The sequence below is a fragment of the Seriola lalandi genome, unplaced genomic scaffold (assembly GCF_002814215.2).
Source record: "Seriola lalandi dorsalis isolate HSWRI2012SDOR001 ecotype SW California unplaced genomic scaffold, Sedor1 jcf7180002054579, whole genome shotgun sequence".
In the NCBI taxonomy this organism is placed as follows: domain Eukaryota; kingdom Metazoa; phylum Chordata; class Actinopteri; order Carangiformes; family Carangidae; genus Seriola; species Seriola lalandi.
The window spans coordinates 1558082-1570343 of NW_019525132.1; the positions used below are offsets into that span (position 1 = coordinate 1558082).

General features: G+C 40.1%; 1 protein-coding gene across 2 annotated transcripts in view; it reads right to left on the bottom strand.

The window, feature by feature from the left end:
* Positions 1–12262, bottom strand: part of znf800b (zinc finger protein 800b) — a 28087-nt gene that overhangs the window by 13428 nt on the left and 2397 nt on the right. Inside the window, exons 2-3 of one of the 2 annotated variants that reach the window (XM_023418003.2) lie at positions 3489–3600; positions 1030–1375 (exon numbers count right to left, since the gene is read on the bottom strand). In XM_023418003.2, coding sequence (XP_023273771.1) covers positions 1030–1375; positions 3489–3545 — 403 coding nt within the window. In that variant the 5' untranslated portion in view covers positions 3546–3600. The remainder of the gene's footprint in view (positions 1–1029; positions 1376–3488; positions 3601–12262) is intronic. The other variant, XM_023418005.2, reaches the window with a different exon arrangement.

Genomic DNA, 12262 nt, shown 5'->3' on the forward strand with positions numbered 1-12262 from the left:
AAACTGCTATAATCCCAGCGGGGCAGGTCAGTGACCCGCCGACCTCCACACCCCCCTCTGCAAGAGGGTCAAAGATCATCCAACCGAAAACTTCAGTCTACACAAACGGCTTCCCTTTACTACGAGTGGTGCGACTGTTTTTTTTTTTGGCAGCAAAGTTAGAAATTAACTCACAGTAGCAGGATTTACACGTGTATCAAGACATCCACATCTGTTTTTTAAGGAAAGAAGGAGGAAGGCTAAAGAAATTAACCTGCGCAGGCAAGATGAGAGGAAGGAAGAGGGAACGGAAACAAACACGGCAGCAATCAACAGAAACATTACATCATCATGATGGCAGCTTTGATAGCTTTGTAGTATATTTTACAATATGCTGTCAGTGAGTTGAGTTGGGCTTTAGGGTCATGAAACATGCTGCTGTAAATGAACTTATCACAACAAACTAGCAGTAGTGAGGGCCTGTGGTCTCTGAGGGACAGGATTTACAAACTTAACAGAAATGATCAGTTTCATCAGAAATCATCAGTTTTAAATTAAATGTTTTTTATGTAATTCAACACAAACCAATAACAACTAGGAGCCCAGATAAGAGCCAAGTCCCAACTCCTGGCAAAGATGAATTACTCTCTGGAGTTTAAACAGTTATTTTAGGCTAAACTGTATTTTTTTTTTTGAAGCTTTTGGTTCAGTCGGGATCAGTTTCCTTCTGTGTTAATGACTCTGTTCTGTTCATTTTGTGGCTTCCACACCATCAGACATGACTTAGCAAAACAATACAAAACTTATACAAAAGCTAGTGTAATAAATCAAGCTCCGAATAAAACGTTCATAAATCTTTGATAATGTGGGCTAACCAGTGAGGCACACTGTGGCGATCAAAGCCAAAAGCTCTTCTTTTCAGCTGCCATTTTCCAGCCTTACTGAAATGCTCTGGCAGTGAAGCTACACAGGGGCCTGGCAGACAGTTTTAGCCTGTAGGTGGATGAACCAAAGCAGCAGGAAGCGCTGAGGGGAGAAAACGTTACCAACCTTTGTTATGACCGGCGCTGGTCTGCTGAAGCTTCTCCTCAGTCTGGCAGCTCTGGTCCCTGGTCTCAGTGGCAGTGCTCCTGTGGTTCTCGGGCTCAGGCAGCAGAGGGGGAATGGGCTTCCACAGAGGCTTGGCCTGGGACGCAGGGTCACCTTTTTCCGGGACGTCCATTGGAGTTTCCTTCTCATCCCAGTTCTCAGATAGAGCCTCAGCAGAAGCAGAGGTCTGGAGTTGCGCTTGATCAGAGGACTGGTCTCCTCCATGGGTCTGCGCCTGTGGTGGATGCTGGGTGTCTGACTGGAGCTGGCCTTCCTCCATCTCTGTCTGACCACCACTCTGTGGGAGCTAAACCAGACATAAAAAAGATGAGCTGAGGAGGATGAAAAGTTATGTAGCTACATTAATAAAATATATTGTTGCGATTTTAGATTTTGTCAAATCACCAAAAATCAACCTTGGCCTTGCATTGTGAAGTTTAAAGTTCCAGATCATTACCAGTTTTCTACGTCAGACATGGACACAGTTACCCACTGAATACCTAAAACCCCTCACAATTACATTAAAGAAACACTAAGGTTTATATAATATTTTTTTTTTAAAAACTTGATCTGTAACTTGAGAAATATTAAAAAAAACTCAACAGCAGAAAGAGTATCTGTCATTAATAAACATGAGTTATTTGCCCTTATTGAAAAATAAGAAAAAAAACACATCTTCTGGACAGAATGAGGTGTCACCACAGCAGACTGTAGATAGATAGTGTGTGTGTATATGTGTGTGTGTGTGTGTGTGTGTGTGTGTGTGTGTGTGTGTGTGTGTGTGTGTGTGTGTATGTGTTGCTGTCATGTGTCCTGAGCATGCAGAGATTTTGTAGGGGGATGTTAACCTTGTCACACACAGCCACCCTTCAGCAGATAAGTGACTCCACATCAGCCCTTCAGTGTGCACACATCCATCTGTATGTGCAACTGTGACATGTGTGTGTGTGCGTGTGTGTGTGTGTATAGCCGTGCCTCTTGCCCACACCTATTTTTCCTCTAAGTCCCCAATCTTTCCTCCTCTCCCACCCACCAATTTATCCTCATTTTCTCTCTCTGTCTGTGACTGTCGGTCTCACTCCTCGTGTCCCCGCTGCCCTTGAAGGGGGATAAATGACTCCGCCGTTCAGGAACATTACAGCACATCACCACAGGACAAGCGCGCCACTTGGACACTGTGTCATCCCCACACACACACACACACACACACACACACACACACACACACACACACACACACACACACACACACACAGTGCGTACCACAGCATAATCAAATGACCACAAAATAGCTCAACAGTATGTTCCACAGGCTCAGTGAAGCCATCTGTGCAGTACACAAATAATCTATTACAACAACCCAAAATGTTTTATCTCAACCAGTTTGTCATGGCCTGTAGAAAAGTGTGAAGAAGTGAATTACCCCAACCCTAAAACCTGTGTGTTACTTTGGCAAGACTTCAACATCAAGACTGTCCAGTGAAAAAGTTAAAAGAAACACCATGAAGTGCCACTATTCAGTTAGCAATCAGTCAATCAATCAGTTGTTCATGACTAATTTCTTATTTTCCAGTGAAAAGCAGTGAGCACAAAGCAAGAGAATGGGCACTGATTAGAGTAGGTGGACTCGTCATGAATTTCCACTTACTGCTGAATAAAACTACAGGGTGGAATGAACAATGAAACAGACGAGTGAAATCTGGATTAAGCAGAGTGGATTATAGTTATTATGACTCATTACTTAACATGATTCATTTCCTATATTCATAACAATAGGCATATGCCATACATCAAAGTCTCATCAGTTACTTTCATTATGATCTGTAGTTTAAAAACTATTTATCTTTAGACTAAGGATCATAATGCATGGCAGACTGTGAGGATGGAGTTCTGAATAAAGTATTTGCATTAAAGGAGAAGCTAGTCAAAGTAAATCTCTGAGGTGCTTCCTGGAATAAAGTGTGTGGATATTAATATTATGACTTTCATTGCACAAACTGAGTGCACACTGTAATTTCCCCTAACACATGAAGACATACAGAAACAAACAAACAGGGCTGGTTTCCTGGACAGTGATTAACTTTAGTTTCGCACTAAAAGTTTTAATTCTTGACTAACACATAGGCTCAGTAGAGATATCCAAAGAAACGTTATATGAGGCCAAGACTAAGTTTAATCTTTATCCAGGAAACATATTGTGAACACCTTATTGTGCAAATTAGTGGTTTCATATGCTGACAGAGAACACAGTGTGTGTGCTGAACTAGGATAAAGACAACCACATGGTGCTGGCTATTTCAAATGTATAAAGTGGGATGTACTGTGTACTCATAACAGAAGTGTGTTTTCCACAATCTGACAGTGAAGGGAAAAAGACTGGACAATAACATCCAGGCATTTTTGTCTTTTTTTTTCAGTACCTGTCTGCGGAGACAGTGAGAGTTCTTCCTCCCAGCTGACTTCTGGGCCTTCACCATGCTGCCAAGACTGGCCTGCTGCACCACACGTTCACTACCAGCACACAGCTGTAACCTGCAACAACACCCCACATGAGCCAAGGACTGCACTTAATTAAAGTATCACTGCTGCTGGATGTCCTAAAATATAAAATGTGTGTTTACATCTGTAGCTCAGCTTAGTTTATCAAAACACACAAACAGATAACAAATTACAGAGGTTTCCTTTATCTCATGTTTTCATGTTTGCTTGTGTATGGTTTTACCCCAAACACACAGCTGTTATCTGCAACAACAAGACTTTTGCTGTCTGACTGTCTGTGTGTACAACACATGTAGCTGCACCACAATTGAATGTACACACAGACTGCCTGCTGCATCATTGACACTTATACATTTAAAAATAAGAGAATAATAATGATCACATATGGCAACAATGACACTTTTTAAGCTTTAAAAATAATGGAAATACTAAAGGAAAACAGTAATCACGGTAGAAATATGTGTGTAATTATGCAGCCACCCTTTACTTCAGAGATTGGAAATGCTACCCACATTAACTTTGCCAAACAGCTTCCACGTACGGCCTGGAAGCCATCACAAAGTGGGTGAGTGTCCTGGCATGTTGGTACTTCATGTACTTCATATTCTTGTGATGCAATGCAACAGAAACACAATGCTGCTCTTACGGTAGGTCGTGACAATCTGCCCTGCTCAATGTTTAAGTTGAGCTAGGGCAGATGAACTGTAAGAAACTTTTAGGGTTGCTGATTTTTTTTAATATACATTACATTCTGATACCCACACATGCAGTAACTACAGCACATTTCTATGCTGACATTTCTCCTAAAAGCATGTATAATGCATTAGGAAACACACAGCAAACATAACAGCTTTGTGTGTTTACTGGCTGTAGAGTGCTCAGAAATCACCAGGCCACAAACTGGATCTAAATATAAAACAGAATTGAATATTTAAGGTCACAGTAATGGTTTCCCACTGCTAGTCATATTGCTGACAGGACAATTAGACCTAATTCACTGATGGTACCATTACTCTGGATGAGGCACACTATATCTATATGCATTTAAAATGAATACTGTGGCCTCCCTTACATAGCTTATGCTAATGGATATATATGCTTTTCCCAGAGCACCTTACAGTGCTAGGAACACTGTTAACTGGATATATATGTGGATCTGCAATAAAGAAAACATTTATAACGAGTAGATTTATACAAACAAGTACTGTAGTCAACATACAAAAATCTATGAAGTACACAAAGCATTTCTACTGGGAACAACATATTATTTCTGTGGTATATAAAATATTTGTATTACAGCATCAATGATGAAATAAAAATTGTTGCTGCCCTCTAGTGGAGGTCTAGTGGTAAAACTGTTTGATCTAACACACAGCCACCCGACACCACATCAATGCTCATTTCCACTGGCTCAGCATAACATGCTTTAGCAGCACTGTGGCATGCTGAGCTGCCCTGTCATTTTCTGATTTCTTATCCTTTGTGATACCTCCCAGCTGCAGGAAGTACAGCCTTACTTGCAACCAAGGTTAGTGAACCGACTGATAAGTCTAGACTACAAAAAAGTGACTTTTTGTTGGGTTCATTTTTGTCAGTGGATACGCTTTTAAAACCCCAGGAGTTGAATTGTGGATTGTGCTCAATGTGTGGGTACGACAAGCTGTGGGAGTCCCAGACCTTTAAAAATCTGGAACAAGCAGACAACAAACAGGCAGTAAAACAACACAAAACAACATGACAGAATATGAGAAAGGGAGAGAATTGATCTTTGATTAAATGACATCTCTTAAAGCCTGCGGCCAATACACATTACTGTGTAATATTTACTCTTTTAAGCCTAAACCTACAGTGAAGTTATTCAACAATACTAACAGTGAAAAGTAAGTGTGGTGGGGATCTGATGCTCCCATGATACAATCAGTGTAATATCCCACACGGGTACATTTGTATTTCCACTGAAACTCCAGCAGAGGGAGACAAAGCTTGCACAAGTGTGTTTCTAGCTGAAAAGTTCTGTAGTCTTGTGATGTCTCCGGACCACTAGACATGGAACAAAAAACACATACAAGGGCCTGCAGAGGGGTTGCCCCAACACAGCATGGATCTCGGTACAAAGGATGTGATTTAACTGTACCACTAAGCAAAAGCATGAGTTCAGATTAGGTAGTTGAAGCAAAGAGGAGCAGGTAAGATGGTCACATTTCACAACAACTACGCAACTTGCAGTTATCAGCTAGAACAATGTCAACAAGAAACCCCTGTATACATGAAAAGGCAAAGGTCAGAAGGCTCTCAAGACCCTGTAATGGGAAATTAAAAACAGCTGTGTACATCATGTTAGACATGTTATCACACAGGTTTGGTGTCAGGACTCGACGATGGGTACGACACAAATTCACTTTCAGAGCTTGAAATTGCTTAATATTGAGTGTGCAAAAGACATTTTTCATACCTTCTCCATTAACTTGATCTGATTGTTTAGACAGTTTAACACGATCTTCGATCACAGCGCTTGGGGCAACTTGATTGAAATAAGTAATTCTGCCTTGTGGTTGACAGTTGCAGACATCACACAGTGAAATGATTGTAGTTCGTTAACTAAATACAATGTGCAGTTTGTTACGCTGGAACAAAAGTCTTTTTGCATAATAATCTTTGCAGAGATAATCAGGAAAGCTTGGTGTAGAAGTTTTTTTAATTGCGGCCAAATAAAAAAAACACTCTATCACAACATTTAACAACACAGTCAAGCAAACTGCAATCAATTTTCCATGGTCATCCAGCTCAAACTATAATGAAAATTGAAGACAAAAATTTAAATGTTTGATATTATCTTTGCATCACTATAAAAAAAAGGACATTAGACAGTTTATGGCACGAATACATCAAAGATCAGGTCCACACACTACCAGATATAAGCTGTGATTCTGTAGTGTTTTGCCAGTTTTGCACAGACCAGTGCAGACAATTCAGGGTTTCAATCTGACTTTAAACTGCATAGGTTGTTCCTGGAGTATTTTGTCTTTCGCATTCAGGTTGGAGACATTTCTGTACCTGTTTATTTAGCAGTGTGGAATTACCAGTGAAGAACGATGCAATAACATGACAGCGGAGGCTACTTGCAATGATGGAGCTGTTGTGTTATAGATGAGCAGTTGAAGTGGAATACACAAGGAAGCATGAGTCTGTCAGAAGTGGACTGAAGTATTAGCCCAAAACAAATAATGAAAGTTGCTATGAGCTAGTGTCATATTAGATGAATTTAGCTGAATATATTCTACACAGGCTTCTACCACAGGTGCATCAAAACATCTAAACCTGTGTATAAGGTGAAAACAGGAGAGATGCTACAGGTGGAGTATGATCTGGAGACTTCCTGAACCATCTCTTAGCACAGGTTTGCCTTGTTGAGATTTAACTGTAATGACGACACAGTTAATTTCAAATAGAACTATTAGATAAAAATAATTTATATTCTAGCAAAATTAAGAGCAGGCATATTAATGCATTATGCACCTTCCCAGGTTCTATTTATATCAGGGAAGGAGATTAACACTAGCCATTAACTATAATGGGAAATTAGGACCCTACTGACTACTGAAGTCAGGAAACAACCTCATTTAAAGGTCCTGTTCCTTTATCTAAAAACTAAAAATTCAGTTAGTATAATACTTCATGGCACTGATAAATTTCAACTCAAGTGTACTCATCCCTCTCTCACTCATCGCTGGGTAACCTCATGTGTAGTTTGCTGTTCTTCCCATGTTGGTGGGATGTTCCCTCCAGACATCGAGCTCTGGCAGCCTTAGCTGCAAGAGTGAGTTTGAGTGAAATTGACTATTATGTGTTAGTCTGTTAGCTCTGTGGCCCCTGATGACCTGCTGAGGGTGTTTCTCAGTGTTTCACCTAGTGCATGCTGGGATGCACTCTGGCACCCTGTCATCCTGAATAAGAATAAGAGGTTATGGGAAATGTATATGGATGAGTAATTTCAGACAAATGGCTACTTTTAACACAAAAAACTGCAAATGAAAACATGTGTGCATCAGGGGGCATCTTGGTAAAACTGAACGTTCAGAAGTCAAAACCAAAAAAGTTACTTTTCTGCATTCATTTACATCTGCTGCATGGAGTTTGTCTGGTAATCAACAGGTAGGTTTATCTTGGGATTCTGAGCCTCATTTAAACAGACCATGGCATCAAGAAGGTTGCAAATCCCAACCCAAAACCAACAGCAGCCTAATTACTTTGTTGAGAAGTGTTTCATAAAAACCTGACAAGCAGCCGTCTGCTAGAGCTGACCCGGGCTTAAAAACCCCACTGTGGACAGTCATCTGAGAACATATGCACCACTTTTTAAACGGAGTTAGATACACTACAAAGGTTTAAAACAAACACATCCAGCCACACACGTGCCAATAATACACTCACACACTAACACGAGGGACTCTCCCGTTTCTTTGGCAACAGACAGACGTAGTTGTGAAGTAGTGACTCCTGTTCTGAATGAGGTAATGAGAATGAAGGTGTTGTGGTTGGCATCCTTAGCCCAGCCTCCGAATCTACAGCCAACTTTCTTACACACTATTGGATATGTGTAATTATGTCAGATAAGAAATTTAAGTTTTATTCTATTTTCTGAGCCGATGTTAACATATTCTAGATAAACAAAATGCTAAAATATGCCAAAGTCTTTTGAGGACAGTTGAACACTAATCATATTCTGCTCCACACTTAAATTCACCACCGTTTCATTTAGGCATTAAATATTTGGGACAGGAACTAACTGATGTCCTGCCCTTTGATTTTAAGAAACAATGCATAAAGCCCTAAAGAAATAATGACACTGTCCTGGCTGTCCCATGATGTGCTGTGGAAATGTATTCAAGAAAGAACATTATTGCCTGTTCTACACAAGCTGAAAGAGCAATTTCAAAAGATAAATGACAAAAAGAAAACAGGTTTGAAAATGGCATTTCCTTCCTTCCTCCTGAGAATAGTACTTGATAAACAACTGTTGATGATGAGGGTGACGCCAGAGCTATGGCTAATACTGCAGGAAAAGATGAATATGAGCCTCTGTTAAAAAATGAATGGGTGAGATGAGACCAAAATGCCTAAGGTGCTAGGGAAAAAAAGGCTGACTAACAATCCTGAGAACTAATTACTTCTGGCAAAAACTAAAAAATAAGCCATTATCTTCTCCTCACCTATCCACTAATACAACCGCGAATAAATCATCCACTACCTGGTAACTCACCCAGCTTCATGACTCACTCCATCAGACACTTTCAAAAAATCTACAATTTCCAGCTGCAAAATCCCCATTGTTCTGACATATTCAAAGACATTTTCATATTCTAGCCATTTTCACCGAAACATGCTACCTGACATCCATTGTAAATGATATCTGACAGTCATTGCTCAATATTTCACAAATACACCATCTTCTCACTCTTTCCCCAAAGTTTCATCTGCAGTGATAATCCATAGTGAATTCTGTTTATATGAGCCAGAAATCAGTTTGTTAAAGCGTTTCCCATTTGGGAACACATGTCTTATTTTGGGAGACAAATTGTCGTTTGCCCTTTCAGAGGCAACAAATGAGGTAAATCCATGTCAGAGGAGCTGAGATTTGGCTTCTATGAAACCTTAGCTTCTTTGCTGTCTACTGAATAAAGAAACATTAGCTTTTCATTTACAGTATATGCTGGATGTTACGTATGCATATAGCTGTATGTATACGTTTTAAATGTTCGGGTGGTTCCAGAGCCAATACATGTGTGGCAGCAGTCCCTGCCTTCTCATGCTTATTTCAAATGGCTGTGTGGAGGCGATCTGACAGGACTTCCTCCTAATGGAGGGACTCCACACTCTCTGACATGATGCTGACTGCTAGCAGACACACCACCTGACCATGAGATAGGATGGGAACAATGATGTGGCCTGCTGACAAGAGTTCCCCAGCATTTCAAAATGTTTTTTCCGGAGCATTTTCTACACAGTATTACTGAATGGCAGAGGTCATGTTCTGAGGCTCTGACCTTTTGCTGCCTTACTTTTGGTTCACCACTTGTTGGCAATCTCGGAAATAGAGCTAATCGTCCTGCTGTACTCTGTCAGCTTCTCACTGCAGGCATGTGAAGTCACACTTGGCAAAAATGCCATATGCACACAAACACACAAAAATAAACAATAGGCCATTTTAGGCACTATAATGTAAACCAAATATAAAATACATGGTATATGTTTAAAACCATGTGATGCCTTACCATGTACAAGTACAACATGAATTTCCCCTAGGAGATAAAGTATCTATCTATCTATCTATCTATCTATCTATCTATCTATCTATCTATCTATCATTCAAGTCTACAGTTAAAGCATGTGACAAGAAATAAAAGTTTTGCTGCAATGTTGCATATCCACATCTCAACCTTATTGAACTCATGTGACTAAATTGATCCTGTATACAGTACGTGTCCAACAAAAAAACAGCCAGCGAAGCTGTTTCCAAAAGCAGACATTTTAAAACCTGTATCCAATCAATTGGCTGTTAATGTCTTTTATACGCATCACTACCAAAGTTCTCTTACAAAACTGTCTCCACACCTGTGTGAGTTTACCTGGACTAAAGTCTGGTTTCCTGACTTGTGTGAATGACAAACAAATGTCAAACAAAACTTCACAAAGTTAAACATGCTTAACTTGACTGACTGATGTATTTGACAGCTGTAAAAAAAAAAAAAAAAAAAATTAATTAAGCATGAATAAAATGGGAGGAGCAAACCAGTCCAGGAAAGTCGTCAGTGGCACAAAATAAACACAACTTTGACTTTCAAATATGATCTTACTACCAGTGATTGTAGCATCCTATGTGCTAACATTATTTCACATACAACACACACACACACACCAGTTGGTCCTAAGTGTAGAAATATTATGTATAAGGAAACTCCCAAACCTTTCTCACAGCAGCGACAGATCATTCTCTGCAGAGATTTCTTTGCAAATGGGAAAATACCTAAGAGGTGCACACATACGCACACAAAAATTGCACACACACACAGAGTTGTGCTCACACATACACACTCAAGTTACCTCTAACTACAGAAATAGCATTCAGTCTCCCCAACAGCAACATTTCAGTTTCTGCCCAGACTTCATTGCTGAACAAAGTTTACTGGACTGAAACATATGCTGTTTTAAGAGCTGCAGTAAGCACAACTTGTGTTTCTGTGATAACTTTCATCACCTAATCAAGCCAGGACACACTTTGTAGCAGGACAGTGGGTATACAAGAGTTGGATTTGGCAAAGAAAAAAAAAATGCTACTGAATCTTCAAAACCAGATATGAAAGGAAAATTCAGAATAGTACATTGTGTAGTCTTGATTCAAAGCAGGCGCACAGCACATTAGAGCAATGTAAAGAGATGAAGCAGCAGACTGTGGGAAAGGGAGCTGGACAGATTTAAATAACTATAGCCACGGGAGATGCATAATGGGCATTTTCAGGCCAGGTGTGAAAGCACAGCCTATGATATCTGAAATCAAGTCTCTAAAAGTGCAGGTAAATGTATGATTAACCACAAGCACTGGATATGGTGAAGTTAGCGTGAAATGTCAAGACAAGAAAGCAGCAATTCGCTACCTGGTTTGCAGGTAATAAGGCAGACTGGATCACTGGTTGACTTCCTTACTGACTGGCTGACACTGTTTTCCTGACTGTCTTGCTGTCTGGCCCTGTTTGCCTTACTGACTGATTATATGACTGGCAGGTTAATGGGTTTGTTGACTGACTTAACTTGAACACTGGTTCGACGAGCTGACTCAGTGACTGAACACAACGGTACATCATTACGCTGACTGAATCATACGCTGACATCATTAAACTGTTGCAGTCAGCATCCGCTCAGGTCAAAACCTATGATAACTGGGGAAACTTTATCAAAGTAGAGAGACAGGCAGATGTAGTTGCTGCTCTAACAAGTAAAGACTAATCTCAGGTTGCTATAACCCCAAGTCTCCTGAGATAATGGGAGGCCAGCAAAAGACTTGTAAATGGGTTGAATGCAAATGATACTGTATATGGAACAACAATATAATACAGGAATAACAAATGTTTGAGATATGCAGGGCAATTCTGTCAACTTCAGGCCGATCTGTTTTCCCCCCTATTTTATTTTAGTTCCTGATAACCCACTTTGTTATCTACACCCATGTCCTAGTTACCCATTCATACTCCTCAAGGTTAGACTGGCCATCTCCGCTGTGTCAGAGTTACTCGTGTAGTGTTACAGCTTTTAGAGGGGTTGATGGTGATAGGCCTAACTGATTAATTAACTTTACAGTACATGTATAGTTGGACCATCTCTACATCTGAACTTTGACTGACCCAGGTTCTCTGACACTATGTAATGCAAAGTAAGTTTCCAATCAAACAATCACATTCTTAAATAGCAGCCATGTGCAGGTTCAAAGTTGCAGCAAGCTTTGCAGTAACAGTAATCTGGGAACCTTAAATTATCAAAGATAAAAATAGTCAGGGGGTAGGTAGCAATCTTTGTTTCTTGACTTGTTTTTTTTTTTTAACTGCAACTGTAACAAGACTGGATGATACACTACCTGCTAACATCCACAGCCTTTATACAGGAAGTGGGCACTGTCATCTAAATTAAAACGTCAACTATATAT